General features: G+C 35.3%; 1 protein-coding gene across 5 annotated transcripts in view; it reads right to left on the bottom strand.

The window, feature by feature from the left end:
* The window catches only part of CDH12 (cadherin 12), a 1,124,818-nt gene that overhangs the window by 83,095 nt on the left and 1,021,629 nt on the right, over positions 1-20,094 (bottom strand). For all 5 annotated transcript variants that reach the window (XM_074386961.1, XM_074386957.1, XM_074386965.1 and 2 more), the window contains one exon: positions 13,502-13,669. In XM_074386961.1, the coding sequence (XP_074243062.1) occupies positions 13,502-13,669 (168 nt within the window). The remainder of the gene's footprint in view (positions 1-13,501; positions 13,670-20,094) is intronic.

Genomic DNA, 20,094 nt, shown 5'->3' with positions numbered 1-20,094 from the left:
TTACACAATTCCATTCTAAGTTAACACTGAGAATTTGAGCTGATACAACATAACGCTGAGGTCTGTGAGGTCAGCTAATAGAATATGTTCCAAACAGAAGTAACCATATGACAAAGGTGATGTGATATAATTTCCTGTCTTGCCAGTTTGTTTGTTCAATTACTCCCATCGGGACCTATCAACTCTAAAGTCAGAAGCACCTCTAGTACATAACCTATAGCCTATATAGCTTGCCCATGTCCTTTCGTTGCTGCAATCTGGCAAACCCTAACCCTTGATGATGATAATTATCTTCTTCTGAAGGAGGAGGGATGGTTCACTGAAGAAAGTCAAAGAGAAGCACTGGATATTACTATGAATGATGATCATTAACCTTGAATGCACCTTCAAAATTGCTTAAAAAGCACACAGATTTGCAAAGGTAACTGACTACCATTCTCTGTTGAGACGTCAGTCACCACCTGAGGAAGTCTAACCTGCAGACCGTGACTCAACAAGGGATGAATGAATGCACTCACACAACATTACAATGACTCAAGTGGGCTAGGCGTGGCTGTTGGCTGCTTTCAGAGGGTGAAATGCAACAAACCCACCAAGACCCTCTGTCCATCCACACTTTTACTCCATAGAGGTTTTACAGCAGAGGTTTTAAGTTAACACACTTGTGAATAATTAACATGGTTAAGAGAATAGTTTTAGACTGGTAAAATTTTCAGGTTCTGGGGCCCAGAGCTATTAACAGGTAATTCCCCTTTGATCTCCCCTTGGAGAGGGCCACCCAGCACAAAATTAACATGAATAAACAGAGTGGAGACAAATGCATTTTGGGTATGGCCTTTAATCAGTCTCTATCTCTTTCCTATGCTAATGTTAATGAGGCAGCTGCCTTCAACCTGCCTCAGTAAAACCTTTCAGCCTTCCAAAAGGTTTGAGATTACAATCTGTATCTTTCCTAATAATTCATATCTTTAATATTTTGCCAGCCACCCCGAGTGAATAGCAACACTCTGTGACTTCTATTTTTATCTGATCTACTCTTCACAAATACCTGCTTAACTACTCACGTTACTATTTCCTTTCTCAGTTGGTGACCTTGCCGTGTAGTTCACAGAAAAAAACAAAATGATTTTGTATAGGAAATTGCTCAGCTTCCCAAACCTTCAGAGGATCCCACATCAGTGAGTCTTAGTTTGAACAATCAAAACAGGTAAGATAGAATACAAACTTTTATTTGTCTCCCGCTGTTCCTGTAGACTTTCCTCTGTGAGGGTAAGCTTTGTCTTTTCTTGGATGAAAACAACGATGAGTTAACGATGTTTCTTCTCACTATTAAATAATAGTCCTATGTTCACTTTAATTCTAAAAATCCAGATTTGGAAGTTAGTCATGTACAATAAATTATATTAAGTAGTACATCAATTCTTATGCAAAATTAACACTTCTCCCAATGGCCACCCCACCCACCTCCAAGCCAATTGCAGCCAGCAGCAGATGGGATATCGGTTTGCGATCTGGATGGCTTAGCAGGCTTTCTCTGTCCAAATTTTTCATCATCGTCTCCTTTTCCCGGGGTGTTTTCACCTTACCACTGGAGACAGCAAAGCTAGGAGACTGGACTGTTCTTCCCTGAAGATTCTCTGGAGCTGCACAGTGCACCCTGGGGCAGCACTTGGAAGCTTCTCTTGCAGCAGCCCCCACACCAACGGCATTGCCTCTGCTTTGATGGAACATGACCTCAGTCTCCAGATTCCAGGAGGCCCACTCCACATGCGGATTCTCACTTCAAGGAGAATCTCTTTGGCGTGACTTAACATAATGCTGGGTTGGTTTTCCCTTCTGCTCAGTCATTTCCTACTATTCTTTTTGTTGTCTTGCAATTACCTTCCCAAACTCAGCCTTGTTCTCTCTTCCTTTCTCTGCTGTTTTCAGGACATTTTAACTTTCCTCAGCATGAGGCAGGCATTGGTCCGTGAATTATCCCCATTTTCTGGGAAAATATGTTAGAGTATTATTGGTCTTGGTTGAATGAAAGGCCCCATTCACCAAACTGAGGAGAGAAGGAAGGATAATTCCACCACTCACTCTTAGGAGGTAGAGACTACGCATGACTTTCGCCAAAGAAATTCTCTGTACAAAATTTTCCCTCTACTCCACACTGTACGAAGCGTGCTTTAAAATACTAACAAAATGTTGGCTGGGCAAGGTGTCTCAAGTCAGTAATCCTAGCACTTTTGGGAGGCAGAAGAGGGTCGATCACTTGAGGTCACAAGTTTGAGACCAGCCTGGACAACATGGTAAAACGCTGTCTCTACTAAAAATACAAAAATTAGCTGGACATGGCAAGCACATGTCATCCCAGGTACTCAGGAGGCTGAGCCGGGGAGGCAGATGCTGCAATGAGATGAGATCACGCCACTGCCCTCCAGCCTTGGCAACAGAGTGAGACTCTATTAAAAAAAAAAAGAAAAAGAATAAAAGAAAAGACTAACAAAATACCTCACTGTGACTGAAGGCTACAAGAGTTTTAAAAGCATCCTGAACATTTCCACTGTAAATTCTGAATTTTGACCTGAGACCATACTCTGCTATGTAGTGTCCATTGTATGCTAGTTAGCTTTACAGTGCAAACTTCAGTATTAACCTCGTTACAGCTGTAAGCATTCTTTCAAATGAAGTGTCCTTCATCTCCACTTTTTCTTCTTAAACTCCAGCAATTTGTACACATTGTACCATTTTTAGAAAGCCTGTTTTCTATGCACTCAATACTCTCTTCTCAACTGAGATATTCCCAATGAGACACAAACTGCTCATATTTGAGCATCTTAACAAAAATCTGCCCTTGTCCCAAATCCGATGGCAGTTACCACCTTCATTTTGTTTTTCCCTTTCCAACAGAACTTTTCCAAGGCAATCACTGTTATCCATACCTACTTAACAACCACTCCACAAGCAGCCTTACCCTGGTGACTGAACCCATCGCTGTGTAGCAAAGTTTCTAACTAAAATCCAGTGGCAACTTTTCAGCAGTGTTCAACACTCTTTCCTATCTCCTCTTTTCTGAAGCACATCTCTTCTGAGACTCTACAATTGCGGTTTTCTGGCACTCTGCTATCGTAGCTTTCTCCCACCTTGCAGCTCTCTCCTTGACAGATTCCTTTGTGGGAATTCTCAGAAAAGATTTGGATAAGTGATTCTCAGACTTGGTTACATCTTGGTATCATCTGGAAAGTTAAACAATTTTTTTAAATGCTTTAGCCCAAGGACCATCCAAAGAGACTCTGGTTTAGTTGTTCTGAGTTTAGACCTGGATTTATTAAAATTCCCTCCTGTTCTACTTTGCAAACACGGTCAAGTATCATTCTTGCAGCCCATGTTTATTCAACATAGAAGGTCAACCAAATAGATACAATATTTGGTTGAGCCATAAGATCTTTTAAAATGCAGATAATTCAGAATTCTTAATTTCAGCTAGACTGACTGATGCAAATTTCGATTAACTGAGGATTGAGTGGATTGGGCATACTCATGGAAAATTTCTCTTTCCAGTGATTGGAGAGAAAAATATCCATGAAAACATCTAGAAAAAGAGCATTAGGAGATGGGATAAGGTTCTAGAAAGGGATGGGGCACTAAACATAAAACGATTTTGCTACTGCACCCAAGAAAGAAAGGAAAACTGACTACATTTCTTTCTGTTCTTCCAATTCTTCCTTTCTTCTTACAAAACTCCCAGCGTTAGAGTACAAATTATTATGTTTAATACTATAGTTCTACTATTTATTACATTTAACAAATGTGTATCTACAAAACTGTGCATTGTAACATTATTTTTTAAAGTAAATGCACTGGAAATTCCAAGCAACCCAATTCCAAAGAGGCTACGAAACACAATCAACTTATATTAATGATTTTCAGAATAATTGGTGTTTCTGATTCTCCCAAATCTGTATTTTTAATATAAGTGATTTATATTACTACTATTGTTATATAAGTGTAAACATGATGGAGATTTTGGTAAGAGTTTACAACATTTCAAGTGTATCAATAGTTTTTCATTGTTTATTTCATAAAGTACATTTAATATTCTCTTAAAACTGCCATTGAATATTTAAACCTTTGTTTATATTTGTCTTTATATAATTTCTGATCCATTTAACAGTATATAGTAAATGGAAAATTCTCAGTGAAACTGCCTGATAACTTTACAAAAATATGCCACAAGCAACATTAAAAGTTTTTCCATAAATCATAAATAAATTTAACACCTTACAAAATAAGCTCTTGAAATATATTGGATTTTTTTTTTTTTTTTTTTCTTGAGATGGAGTCTCTATCATCCAGGCTGGAGTGCAGTAGAGGAATCTTAGTTCACTGCAACGTCTGCCTCCCAGGTTCAAGCAATTCTGTCTCAGCCTCCTGAGTAGCTGGGATTATAGTCACATGCTACCACACTTAGCTAATTTTGTATTTTTAGTAAATACAGGGTTTCACCATATTGGTCAGGAGCCCAGCCAAAAACATTGGAAATTTTAAGTTAGCTGGGGATATTTATTTACTCAGAAGTTTGACTTCTCATTAGTTTTCTTCTGAAAAACTAGGAAAGTAGTCTTTTAAAAAATGAAATTTGATAATGATCTCTTCTCATGTGTATTTGGCTTTCTTTTAGCCAAAACTAATTCTTTCAGTAACCACACCAGACTCAAAGAAACATTTCTAAGAGACATAAACGTAGAAGTGATCAGTGAGGTCCAGAGAATGGATGTACTTAGATTTAAAGAGATGTAACTCTATTTAAGTCTTGTGTATAAGAAAACCCACATAGGAGAATGAAGTTATGAGAACTTTGAAAACAATCACCTACATCCTTTAATACATAGATTTCTGACAGCAGTGGCAAACCTTAATCACAGATGTGAAAGCGTCCTAAAGTCACCATTTACTTCACATTTACATTTCTCTATTTCATATTTAATATTTCATTATTATTGGTTTAAGAAATATAGACCAGGAAATGAAACTACTAAAGCAGTTTTTTTATGAAAGTTACCAGGAATCTGAGCAATACTAAAAATGATGGAAACAAAAGACTTGGTGTATAAGAAATATATTTTGTCAACAAATGCCAGACACAATAGAATATATCATTCAATGAATAATGTTTCATTCATTGCAAGTTTTGTTACAGTATAAAAGATTAAAATCTATCATTTTTATTTTGCATTGCATAAGGAAGATAAAAATTTTAATTGCTTTTCTTCAAAAGCTAGTGTAAAAATAGGGAGTTTTTGTTTATTTGTTTGTTTTTGAGCTGGAGTCTTTCTCTGCTGCCCAGGCTAGAGTGTGGAGTGCAATGGTGAGATCTTAGCTCACTGCAGCCTCCACGTCCTGGGTTCAAGCGATTCTCCTGCCTCAGCCTCCTGAGTAGCTGGAATTAAAGGAATGCATCACCACATCCAGTTAATTTTTGTACTTTTAGTAGGGACAGGATTTTGCCATGTTGGCCAGGCCGGTCTCAAACTCCTGATCTCAATTGATCTGTCTGCCTCAGCCTCCCAAAACTGGGATTACAGGCGTGAGCCACCGCACCCAACCAAATAGGGAGATGTTTAAGTTAAATATTTTAATTTCTAAAATAGTCACTTAAAGTGAGCTGGAAAGCAGACAGATTAACATTAACAAACATTGTAAATATTGACTGGACTCATGGCCTTTAACATTATTTTTTTTTATAACATTGGTAAGATTAGGGGCAATATCTTTAATATCACTTCAAATTTAACCATTATTCAATATCTTTCAGGAAACTAATTTAAAACTAAAGGTCAGATTTCTAAGGGACCTGTAAATGTTATATTTCATATGCTCAGTTCTTCTGAGACTCTGCTAATGGCAGCATGAAACAGTCATGTTGCAATTTCTTTAACACATGGTGAACCTTTAGCACATGGTGAATGGAACTAAGTAAGTCAATGAAAATATTCAGCACCACTTAAAAATGATTTATGCTCTCATTAGCAAAGGACAATGTAATATTAATAGTAATAATGAGAATTTTTTTTTAATTTGTTAATTTTCTTTTTGTATGCTTACATCAGCCTAAATAGAGTCTAGTGAATCTCATGATCTCCTTATAGGAGAATCTGGAGTACAGAGTTTTTCACTGAGCTTGCATTCAAATTGCAAGCCTCAAAGCATCTGTATCTGATATTGTTAAGCTATTTGGAGGACTTCGAAACAGGATATTCCACTACATATGAGTGTGTGTTTGTTAGTTTAAAATGTACAGATTTTTACATTTAGTCTTTGCCCAAATATATCCATAGGAATACAATTTTGCATGAATAAAAAAATATTCTCATGAAGTTAACTTATTCCCTCTATTTAGTGAATAATGGAAATGCCTTCTCAAGGAATCAGTACTTGCTGCTTCATCAGAGTAAACCAGTGATTTTCAGATTTGTTCTGTAGGCTATCATTTCAGAATCTACCACAACACTTATCTAAAATTTAGATTTCTTTGTTACAAACTATGTCAGTTGAAATAGAACTTCCCTCACTTGGGATATGAGAGGCCAAGGAATTCTTCAGGGAAATATAATCTGAGAGCCATTGTAAGATCTGCTGCAGAAGAAGTTCTAGGTTCACACGGTCATGCTCGAAACTTCAGCACATAGTCATTTTTGTTTACTTTTGTTAAGGTAGACAAAAGGCCTATTTGGTAATTAAACCAGATGTGTATATTCCACTTAGAAAAAAACTGGTTTTATAATGTATCTTGGCTTACTTTTCAAGAATAGAAATAGTGTCATCAAATGTGATGACTCTGCCTGTAATCATCATGAGACTCGGTAGTACCTAAATAAAAGGTCATAACTTTTTAATATTTTTAAATGCTAAGGTTTACAGTTTTATTTTTTAAGTCTTTGAAATATTTCCACCCAAGTGAGAGGATACACACACACATACACGCAATTCACTATATATATCATATATATGCATAAACAAATACACACAACATAAAAGTTCTGTTTGTCTAGTTTTGTCTTATTCTTATCTTTGGGAGGTATTGACCAAAAGTGTAATATAGTCATGCACAGTATCTAAATAATCTCGGTTAAAATATGAAAATGTCCCAAATACTACTTTTGAAAATTACATTGTCTTCCTACACTGGAAATATTTAAAAGAAAAGCATGGCCCTAAAAACAGTAGATTGGGTAAATTTGTTATCAAAGAATGCTAGCAAAGAGTTATCTGTTTGAAATTACCTAAACATCAGTAGAAATAGAATGGTGAGAACTAAAATGTATACTAAAAGTGATGCTGATCAAGCATCAGTACTACATTTTAGAAAAAAAACATGTATTTGTATAATTGAAACATTAACATATCATAAACTTTTTTGTTTTACTATTTAAAACCTCCACCTGCTCTCCATGAAGGAAAATCTTACTACGTATTTTTCAGTCAAAAATTCTTTATTAAATTATAGGTTAGATAATTATACATTAACCTCGTAGATCAAATTGGCCCACACCAGCCTTTCAAACTCAGTTATTTGAATAAGCTGAAGTAGTTATCCGCATTTAACAGTAGTAGATTTTACATATGAACCATTACTTTAGCCATGCTTTCAGAGTACTTGCTACCATCTTTTTATTTTCCATTCGTTTACTTAAGAGAGCCTACTGGAGATAGTGATAAGAGCGGCAATTCACCTTTGTCTCACCTTCTGGAGAATCATTTATGTGCATGCTGGGGATGCTATCGGTTGTTTGCTCTTGTTGTGCAGGCAGGCAACAGATTCTGAACCAGACTTTCCAGGAAATATGGGAGGTGAGACAGGCATATAATTTATTCATCACAATAACAAAGTCAGCAGCACATTGTGGGTAGGAGATTGCCTTCTCTGGACTCAAATAACAGGAAATATTTTCTCCTAGAATACAATTTTATGACTTTGAGACTATATGAATATACCTATATATACACACACACACACACACACACACACACACACAAATTTAGGTTTATAACAATTTATAAAGAGTTATGAATTTATAAAGAGTTATGAATGTTCAGAAAGTATATATACATCTGTATGTGTGTGTGTATATATATATATATATATATATTTAACATATATACGTGTATATACATAAATGAATTAACATCACAGAACACTTGTTTTTTAGCAGGCAATCTCAGATATGAAGTCAATTATTAAGCACCCCTACAAAGTATGAAGGTAGGTTTTTATATGGCTAAATGTGAGTAACTGTCAAAATTCAATTAGCTTTTCGCTATTTAGGCAAAATGACTTATTATATGGTTTTATCAAGAAAATGTAAGTCAAGAAGCTTACCATTTTCCAAGTTTAAGAATGCCAAATGGTAAACAAAGAGAAATAGACTTTGTGGCCACATCAAGGTGCAGCTGAATTCATGTTGATTCTAAGAAAACCTTTATATGTTATATTTTAAAAAACATTTCTATAAAAAAAAAATACTATGGTAGATTTCAAGATCATATGCCAAAATTAATGATGGCATGAAAAGAAAAAATACATTTTACTTAAACACATCAATATTTTAAGTGAATAAATATATAGTTACTAGAATGTTTTCTTTAATAATTCAATAATTAACATGGGCATCTTGTAGTCTTTCTATGTCACAAATCAACAGGAGAAGAAAAAACATATAGATGCATAAATATGTGTAAATACATACATATATACATGTACATACATATATATGTTGTTTTGATATGACAGCTTATGTAAACAAAGACATAAAATATTGTTCGTTGTTCAGTAAACATTTTGGCTGATGCTTTTACTACTTCAATTTTATTTTGATTTGTTATGTTAATTTCAGGATAATAAGAATTTTTATGACTTCAGGTGTTAACAAGTTAACAAACTACGATATAATACAACTATTTTTGTTCTGTAATTATTGCATAAATGATGTATTACTGACTTGTAACAGAATCAAAATTAATATAGCTCTTAATAGAAACCATCTATATAAACACGTTAGTAGATAGTTAATCAAAACAGAATTATGTTAAATGTTGTTATATTTATGAGTGCTATTTTCTACTTTCAAATCTATTTACCATATAAACAATTCTCTTATCTGTTATTATATTGAAATAGAAATGAAAAAAATATAAGCACTCCTCTACCTTTTTATAATGGAAAAGTCTCTTTTCATCCAATGTTGTATATGGAGTGTTTTATTTTATTTAATTTGTTTTCATATATCTTACAAAATTATTATACAGAATAAGCAACAAGTGGGAAAGGTATGAATATTTTGCCAAATGTGAATTAAGGACATCACTTAATTGATTTAATCTTAAAATGTATAATTTAGATCAGCTTGTTAGATGGTTTTGTCATTTAAAATTCACATAATGGAAGCCATCAGCACTTTTCCCTAGCATGTTTTAACAGATGGAGATCCTCTACAGATATCCTTGATTGTAGTAGGTGGGAGCTATTTAACTCTATGGAAAACATTTTGTAAAGAAACCATTTTGTCTTTATATAACTTCAATTATAGCTCTTTTAGTATTCCATGTATTATTTCTATTTCTGAAACAGTATCACTACCTTTATTTGAAGTCCATTTTCTCGATTATCTGTAGAACCTTTTGGGGAAAACAGGGGCATCGAAGGCAAATTAACGTTAAAGAGGGAGAGTGATAAAAAGTTAGGGTTCTTGGACAAGTTATCTAACAATTCTTAATAATACAGCCTGGTTCTTTTCTTTCTAAAAGGGAGAAAATGCTGTATAGTCGTGACGAGAATTAAACAGAAATACACATGCAAATCACTTTGTGTAGTGCATGACATACAGTGATTTATTAGTCCATATAATCATCACATCACCATATCAAATTGGCAGTGATATCTGATACGTGACATCTCAACAACTATTTATTTAAATAGATAGTTTTATAGCAAACTATACATGATGATACAAATGTATATGCCATTCATTTTTTTTCCATCTCAAATTAATTAGGTCACACACACAAAGCCAAAATGCTTTATGATTAGTAAATTTTAAGAAAGTAATTTGTGCTGTTTAAGCAGTGAAAAGAGTATCTCATAAAGTTCATCTGGAGAACGATTTTTTAGCATAAATGCTTAACAGTCATGAACAAATACAGCTAGTGATGAGAAATTCTTTCTTGTGTATGCACAGAATATATTTTATTGACTTCCACATTGAAAAAGATAATTATTTCAGTTTGTAATTCTATATAACACTTGCTGGTTAATTCTGCCACATGAGAAATATTTCTGCAAAAAGAGCATTGACTTTTAAAGAATTGGATTTTCTCTTTATAAATGTGTTGTTCTGTCTTTCCTCTAAAGGATGTAATTCAAAATGACAGTGTAGTAAAAAGGTCTTAATACAAAAACATGCAAAGTTTCAGGGAGATAAATTTTTTATTCATTCGAAATGTGAAAACCTCTTCTTTCTCATGGTTCAAAAATATACCCCACCGGTTACAGTTTCAGAATATAGTCCAAGCATTCATGTAATACAAGTAAGAAAATAATTTGATCACAGTGATCTCCTTGACAGATTTCTTCTGCCCTCTCATTTCTCTGTTTATGACTGGTGACAACATATGCCATGATTTTTTAGCAGATGTGCTCTAAGATTTTAGAGTGAAAGATAAAGGAAAATAATAAGTTTTTATTTTAATACGACGTTCAACTAGGTGGAATTTGAACTTCAGATTTTTTGTTAAGTCAGTTAATTTTGTTGATCTTCAGCAAGTTATTATTCTTTATAGGCCTCAGTGTCTTCAATAATATGTGGGAAATAGTGATCTTAAGAGTATTGAAGTGATAAGGAAATCAAGATAGCGATGATAAAGTTCTTGATGCATATGTAAATGCTTTAAAAGTTCCAATGATGGCTGGAACGCCTATAATCCCAGCACTTTGGGAGGGCCCGGTGGGTGGATCACCTGAGGTAAGGAATTTGAGACTAGCCTGATCAACATGGTGAAACTCTGCCTCTACTGAAAATAAAAAGATTAGCTGGGTGTAGTGTCAAGTGCCAGTAATCCCAGCTACTTGGGAGGCTGAGGCAGGAGAATCACTTGAACTCAGGGATTCTGTCTCAGAAAAAAAGTTCCAATGTCCTTATCCTCCACATAAGACTCTGTCTCAGAAAGAAAAGTTTCAATGCCCTTATCTTCCACATTCTTTTCAAGTAGATCTCACAGACTTTCCCTTAGACCTGTAGATTCAACCTGGAATAAATGTCGAACAGGACTACTGCTTTATTCAGATACCCTTTTCACTCGTTAATATCTGCAAACGACCATCCTATTTCAGTGGGAGTAAAGCATGCCATGTTGGTTTCCTAAGCATCCTCTAGCTTCTTTGCCACTGAACCATTGTCATCAGGCTTCTTTGCCCCAGCCTGTTTGAATCTCTACTCCAACTTCTACAAAACAGTCTTCATCCATGCCTACAAGGATGACATTCTTCCACTTACTGTAATTTTGTATGCCTGATCCGAGAATCCTCACTATCACCCATGTAAATGAGGATATTGATGTTACGTAAGAATACGTTGTATATTTACTACACTCTAGAATGAACATATTTCATAGGCACAAAACCCAAAACAGGACCCAAATTCACAATGCCACTTTTTGTGTACAAGCAGTCTCCCAGTCTGTCCTCCTCAACTAGCTATTACAACTTGACACACTTAAGTAGTTAAATAAAATAAAAATTTAGGGCTTTTAGAGTTAGGATCATGTTAGTCACACCATATATTAGAGAAACAAATGCATTATTTATTCTCTTTTTAAATCTCTTTTTTTGTTTTCCTTAATAACAAAATAAGGAAAAGTATTGCTTTAAGGTTCTCTGTGTTTTTAATCATAGCATATCATATGGTAGCCACTTGTCAGATAAATGTATATGCAAAAGCACAATTATTTTTTTCTTTAATTAATTATTTTAATTGACAGAAATTGTTCATCTTTAACATGTACATGTTTTGAAACGTGTATACTTACCGGGAATGGGATGGCTCAGTCAAGTTAATTAACATATGCATTAAAGTATAATTATTTCTAATTGCCACACAAAACATTTGGCCTTCAGACTTTCAGTTACTAAATTAAAGCATTCTCATCAATAAAATATAGGTTTATGGTTTTAAGAAAAAATGAGGAAGTTGTAAAATATGGAAAAACATATATGTAGCCAAAGGAATAAATAAATTGTTCATTTGGTTAAATACCCTTAGTATTATATATTTTAGAAGATGAACTCATAAACTCTCCTGGAATGGAAAGAGAAAAACTGTTTTGTTTTTTTTTTGGTTTGTTTGTTTGTTTTTTAACTCTTTATGCAAATGACTGCCTAGTGACTTAATTAAGATCCCTATACAACTGGTAATAGAAACATGCAGCTTCTGTATTCTGTCCTAGGGACCCTGAAATGATCCTCGAAAATGCACCAGGAATAAAGTAGGTAGTGATTGGTGTTAAACGTAATACTGCAACAAAAAACTAAATGTAGCACAGGTGAGAACTCATTTTCAACAAGAAACACAGAGTTACAGAGAAGACACAAGAGTGAATCACTCTATTATCATAGAAACTAGAGCAATTTTTATCTATTACAAAACTAAAATGAAATAACTAGTCAGAACTAAAATAATGTAAATAGCATCAACATCATCACCTGATACATGAAAATATTTGGAAGTGATTCAATACGTATAATCACTAAAGAGAAGGTACAAAATTCTAATGCTCATTATATGACATAGAATCTAATATGGTGGCATATGTGTTAAAACTATGAGGCTCCATATTTACATTAGATTTGGCACACTTATGTTACTTTCGCAGCTGATAAAATATTAGGGTAAGATCCCAACTCATTTTGAATATTTTACTTAAATAAAAATTGATAGCATAAGACCAATACTTTAACTACTGGCTCATTATTTTCTTCTTTTTTTTTTTTTTTTTTTTTTTGAGACGGAGTTTTGCTCTTGTTACCCAGGCTGGAGTGCAATGGCGCAATCTCGGCTCACCGCAACCTCCGCCTCCTGGGTTCAGGCAATTCTCCTGCCTCAGCCTCCTGAGTACCTGGGATTACAGGCACGCGCCACCATGCCCAGTTAATGTTTTGTATTTTTAGTAGAGACGGGGTTTCACCATGTTGACCAGGATGGTCTCGATCTCTCGACCTCGTGATCCACCCGCCTCGGCCTCCCAAAGTGCTGGGATTACAGGCTTGAGCCACCGCGCCCGGCCTATTTTCTTCTAAAGTAACACTAGGCATGTGTCTCATCAAAATGTTCAATCCTGAAGACGTGTAATTTTTAATCCATTAGCTTCTGCTTCCTAAAGACTAAGTGTCCCATAGCATTCAATGACAGCACTGCATTTTTTTTTAAACTGCAATCATTTAGACTTAACAGGAAAGGTGACCTACTTTTGGGGAATCGAGGTGGATTGTCGTTGACATCAGTGAGGGTGATGTTGACTATCGTTGTTCCGGCTAATCCTCCAAGCTGGCCTCCCATATCTTTGGCTTGGATGAGTACTTGGTATTGTTCTTTGACTTCTCTGTCCATGTTTGGCAAAGCTGTTCTAATAACACCTTAAGGGATGAACGTAATAATGTAAAATAAATATCACAAATATTGTGTTTTCTTAAATAAAATAGTCTGCAACAATAACAACATGATTCCTCTTAGAATCACTAACGAAGACATAATAGCTAAAATTATATCTTTTAAAAGGTGACACATCCAAAATGTCCAATGGTTATGACATAATTTAAAATATTATGGTAGCTACATAATAAAATGCCATGCAGCAATGAGAAATATGGTCAAAGAACAACCTGAAAGAGGTAGTCATCTTACCTTCATAAGTAAACCAACTTAGATATGATTTCTATGCATGATTTTATCTTTAAAAAGAATAAATCATTAAAAATCAGAAATAAGGCCAAGCATAGTGGCTCATGCCTGTAATCCCAGCACTATGGGAGGCTGAGGTGGGTAGGTCACTTGAGATCAGGAGTTTGAGACCAGCCTGGCAATATGATGAAACCCTGTCTCTACTAATATTGCAAAAAAATTAGCAGGATACCGTGGTGGGAGCTTGTGGTCCCAGCTACTTGGGAGGCTGAGATAGGAGAATTGCTTGAACCTGGGGGGTGGAGGTTGCAGTGAGCTAAGATTGTGCCACTACACTTCAACCTGGGTGACAGAGTGAGACTCTATCTCAAAAATAATAATAATAATAATAAAATAGGGATAAAAGTATAAATACTAAAAATGCAAAGTGGTAAAAATAAGTATTCAATGTCCAATTATTATTAGTTTCTTCTTTTCGTGTTTACTTTCTAGGATAATTAAACTAATTTATTTTCTAAAAATGCATTCAATATCTTCATTACATATTTTGTCTTTCAGAATTCCTATTATTTTAGCAACAGATATTTCACCAAATTCCTTCAAAATTCAGGACAGTGCTTGACATTTACAAGGAAAACAATAAGTATATGCAAACCAATTAACTGAATGAATGGCTGAATGAATGAATCTATAAATAATCAAATTTTAAATGTGAAGTTTACAGTATATGTTCATGTTTACATACTGCCCTCATTTTCTGTCCTGGTGTCCAGGTGTAAAAGTAGTTTATATTCCTATCTATTCAAAGTAAAATAACTAAAACCTCCTGGATTCTTTTCAAATAAAGTCATGAATAAATTTCATACCAAATTCCAATCTTTAGTCAATGGTTTTAGGGAGAGATTGGACATCATTTCTTTTAAACACAACTGGCTTTAATGATGTTGTTTCTTTCCTTAAGAAACATACACTGCTTTCTTTAAATAGCATATATGAATAACAAATATAATATCAACAAAAATAAATCAACCATCAACAAACATAGAATCCAAATCATAAACCCAACATATATTCCTGTTTTATCTGGACTTTCTGCTCTCTACTTAACAAATGATGATTCAGATTTTCAATCTGAGATTTTTTTCTAACTTCTTGCAGGAAATCATTGCAGTAAAGGACAATCTTCATTTATGCTGCTGCCACTTTATTTATGAATTGGTACTGACACCTTTTTAATTCAACGTGTTTGTCCTTTCTTCAGCTCAGGCTCCTGATGCTTCATTTCCAAGTCTCTTAACTAAGATTCTTCATCTCTACCTATGAGTGTTCTGGTTCTACATACCTTAAGTTATGTGACTTCTGCTTGACTTACAATGCTTATATATTCTAGATAGATCCCTGGGTATGAATCATATGTATTATACTTTGTCCTGTTGTTGACTAAGTCTATCAATTAATTTTCAATAAGAAAATTATATATATATATTTACTTCATTAATTTCTAGCATAAAAATTTCCAATATAAGAATTTTATCTATCACTATCTATCTATTCTTATATCTATCCAACTATCTATCTTTTTATTTATCTGAAGAGAGAGACAGAGTTCTGGAGTTGTGTTTTTTACTGGTTATTTGCTGACCTAAATAAAATGCTATATACTGAGATCCAGTTACATTAAAACCTTAAGATGCGAAGTTCTTCTTTCCCCATGATGATGCAATCAATTTTTGTTTCATTGTTGAGAAACTGATAAACAACAGGTAGCCATGAAACAAAATAACTTCCTGAAAATGTCCTTTCCTGGCTTTTAAAATAAACTGCAATGTTTAAAGATTCTCTTCTCATGTTGAATTTGGAGTTTGGCTTAGTCCCCAGATATAAACTCCCCCAAAAATTATACAAATACTACATTATGTTTCCTCTGGTTCCTAAATGGAAGAGGTGCTGGGTCAGGGGAAGCGCATCCTGGTCATCACTAGAAATTGACTTTCAAACTACATATACAATCTTTCCTCCATCTGAGTTACACATACCATCCAGTTGCATATCATTGCAGCAGGGCTAGAAGCAGCAGAAAGGTCACTCATCAGACACAGGGTGGAACAGGAGGGCAGGGCTGTGAGTGTGGTGGAAAAGGTCTTGGCGATTTTTATGAATGACCAGAAAAAATATATATCTACTCTTAAGTCTGATAATACCTATTTTGTCTCTTTTCAATTGCATCTTAATATTTTAATCTAACTGGATCCCAGTAGACAGCTATTTATATACCTCAGCAAATAACCAGAAAAAAACAATTCCACAACTTTCTCTGTCCAGATAAATAGATAGATAGATATAGAAACAGATAGGTGGATAGTGATATAGCGATAGACCTTCTGCTATCATCTATTTGGTGACAGAATGCTACTACAATTTTGAAGACTATCTTCCATAATTCCAAACTCTTTTCAGATGTCCTTCTGTATCTAACATAAGTTAATTCTTATAACCTGAGACTACTGGGATAGATAGATGATAGATAGATAGATAGATAGATAGATAGATAGATAGATAGATGGATGGATATGCTTTTAAATTTTATTTTCAGGAGCATAGCAACTGTATGAATAATGGCAAGCCTGAGTAATCTGAGGTATGGGTGACAGCAGTAATGTCAGGATTGATAACCTGAATCCTAGTCTAGGATCCATCATACCATTCCACATGAATAAATATATTTAAAGGATGGTGTTTATTTAAAGAAATGACAAGTTGGTAGGGGATCACTTGAATAACGCGATTCACGGAATTATTATGTGACATATTCCTTCTGAATGGAGTAAGGAATTTGAGACCCCTACAAGAAATGACTTTTCTCCAGTCATCCACTCCTAGCGATCAAAGCATGTGAGAAGATGCCATTGGAAGCACACACATTGAGGTGCTCAGGCTCTAGCTATTCCAGTCACTCCAGGTCCACAGAGCTCTGAAACTTCTCCACACTTCTTATGCTCATTCTCCCAGTTCCCTCATGAATACCTGTCTAGTTAGTGGACATCTTTCTGGTTTCTTCTAGTTTAGTCTTTTTTTTTTTTTTTCCCCCGTGAAGCCATTTCTTACAGCACAGCTTCAGGAAGAAACGACCATACCCTCTGTAGGACTCAGTCTTAGCATGTAGACTGTTTTGTTGCATTTGTTGATTTGTTGCCTGTTTGCCTTTCTCTACCAGACTGAAAGCCACTTTCGAACAGAGAGAAGTCTATTTTCTTGTTTATTTCTGTCATCTAGTCAATGTCTGGCTCAGAGTGATACAGGAGATGGAAAGGAATTATTTAGGCAGACAGTAAGAGTAAAAGAGTCCTCGTTAAAATTTCCCTTTTAATAAAAAGCAGCCCCCAAATCATTTCCTTTCTAAGAAAGAGTAGACTGAAAAACTGAACTGCAGACATAGCTAAGCAAGCTGGAAGCTTGCTTGGGGGAATGCCAGCAGCTGTGCCAATAGAAAAGGGCTACCTGGGAGCCACACATGTTCAGCATGAAGGCTCTGTCTTCCCTTTTCTTTGTCACCACATGTACAGTAAAGAACTAGGCAAGGTGGCACTGGCCAGGTAGAACATATCTGCCCAATAAAAGATTAGGGTGGGGTGGCCAGATTTTTACATGCCATGCAAATGGCACACCTAGCCATAACCCATTTTTTGCACCTTATGCAAAGGATACACATGTTCTGACCAATCTTTCATGCCCTATGTAAATCAGACGCCACTTCCTCAAGCTTATCTATAAAACCTGTTGCATTTCACCCCAGCAGAAACCTATTCGGGACCCCTGTCCCTGCAGGAGAGCCTTTTGCTCACTTTCTTTTGCCATTTTATTTTATTATTATTATTATTATTATTATTATTATTTTGAGACTGAGTCTCCCTCTGTTGCCCAGGCTGCAGTGTGGCACAATATCAGCTCACTGCGAAGCCTGCCTCTAGCCTCCCAAGTTGAAGTGACTCTCCTGCCTCAGCTTCCCGAGTAGCCAGGACTACAGGCCTGTGCCACCACATCTGACTAACTTTTTGTATTTTTAGTAGTGACGGGGTTTCACTGTGTTAGCCACAATGGTCTTGATCTCCTGACCTCATGATCCACCTGTCTCTGCTCCCAAAGTGCTGGGATTACAGGCGTGAGTCACCACGTCTGGCAGCAAACCTCAGTTCTTAACCTTACTCCTTGTGTGTCTGCACCCTTGATTTCCTCTGCATAGAACAAGGAAGATTGGGGTTTACCCCAGACAATGACGACCCTAGAGTACATCTGTTTTTCTGTTTCCCTGTTCTTAAGACAGCTATGTTACTTTTCCACCTATATATATATATATCCTAATTTTTTAGTTCACTTTAATTTTATTATTTTATTCTCTTTGCTTTTTTATTCTACTCTCTGTGAATCATAATCCAAAAATAGATTTTCTTTTCATTTTTTTCCTGTACCTTCTCCTCATCTCCTACCCATGCTCTGAAGAATCCATTTCATGGTTTATTTTATCCTATAGCTATTTATTTTGCAAGAGAAGAATTCACCTAGGGGTATTATAATTATTGTATCATGAAAAGTTTTTGAATAGCCATGAAGGAGATCTCTCCCAGTCGAACACAGACTCCAGTGTTGACCATGGTTAACTGTTTTTAATAAAGATTTGGAGGAAACATTAAAAATTACTATTTTAATAAACGAGTATGTTAGAGATAGCTGATAAATTGAAGGATAAAAAGAGTAATGATAGTACTCAAAACTTAACTTTAGCAGTGAGAATACAAGTTTCTGTTTTCAATTCCACAGCTCAGTTACATTAAAATTATGAGACCAGGTTTTGCATTAGTTTATATGAAAAGTTATTGAGTTTCATTTTATTTTAGTCATAAATTCGCCTAAAATTTAAAATGGATTTTTAAAAATATTAGTACATTCTTGAATGATATTAATTCAAATGTTGTGTTCATCATTGCATAGATTAGGTATATGATTTTTGAAATATTTTGCTAATGTATGTGAAAGACAAAAAGAGTTATCAGGTTACCTTCAGTAAGAAATGTAGAGACTATATTGTCCAGCTTCTTAACTGTAACATGCCTTAACTCTCCTATAGGACTTACAAACCACTTTCTCCGGAAGTTCTTTCCTCTGAAAACGTTCATCCTTTCAGTCACAGTAGCATTATGTATCAGAAAATTATACACTAGAAAACTCACATATAAACTTCTGAGGACCTGATGAGCTCCCTGTAATAGATAGGGATCTACCTGATGACCTACTTGATTCATCTCAGTCTCCCAATAGCAAAGAACCAGTCAGGTCACGTGTTGCAGATAAATGTGCAACAAATGACATAATCAAATCTAACACCACCAGTTCATTACTTATCATCTGCTTTAACCCATCCAGTAACGTGAAACTCACAATCTAATGAGTTGTCACTCTTATTTATGGTATTATTCTTAACTTTATTATTATTATTATTTTGAGACAGGATCTCACTCTGTCACCCAGGCTGGAGTGCAGTGGCATGATCTTGGTTCACTGCAGCCTCGGCCTCTCGGGTTCAAGTGATTCTCCTGCCTCAGCCTCTCGAATAGCTGGGACTATAGGTGTGTACCACCATACCCAGCTAACTTTCTGTGTATTTATTAGAAATGGGGTTTCACCACGTTAGCCAGCATGGTCTCAATCTCCTGACCTCATGATCCGCCTGCCTTGACCTCCCAAAGTGCTGGGATTACAGGCCTGAGCCACCTCACTCAGCCTTTTTTATACATATGAGTATATATGGAGCCAGTATTCTTTCTTCCTGTAACTCACACTATGCATTGATAGCTCTTTTCCTCTCAAGCTGCATAGAATACATCTTGTTCTTCTTCTACATGACAGCTCTACAACTTCCTAAAGGCATATATCACATCCCTCTGGAATATTTTCCTTTCAAGCCCAAACATTTTTGGCTCTTTTTGCTGATGTGTTCATCTCATGATTTCTAAAACAAAGCAAATGGAACTCACCCAGAATCTTCTTGAAGTCTGACAATGCAGAATACAAGAAAATGATTGCCTGCAGTGAATTCCTGGGCATGGGATTTTATTACACAATTATAATATTACAAAATAGGTAACCATTTGTGCTGTTTTATCTT

This window comes from Saimiri boliviensis, chromosome 1 (assembly GCF_048565385.1).
Source record: "Saimiri boliviensis isolate mSaiBol1 chromosome 1, mSaiBol1.pri, whole genome shotgun sequence".
Classification (NCBI taxonomy): Eukaryota; Metazoa; Chordata; class Mammalia; order Primates; family Cebidae; genus Saimiri; species Saimiri boliviensis.
This window is presented reverse-complemented; position numbering and strand designations above follow the sequence as displayed.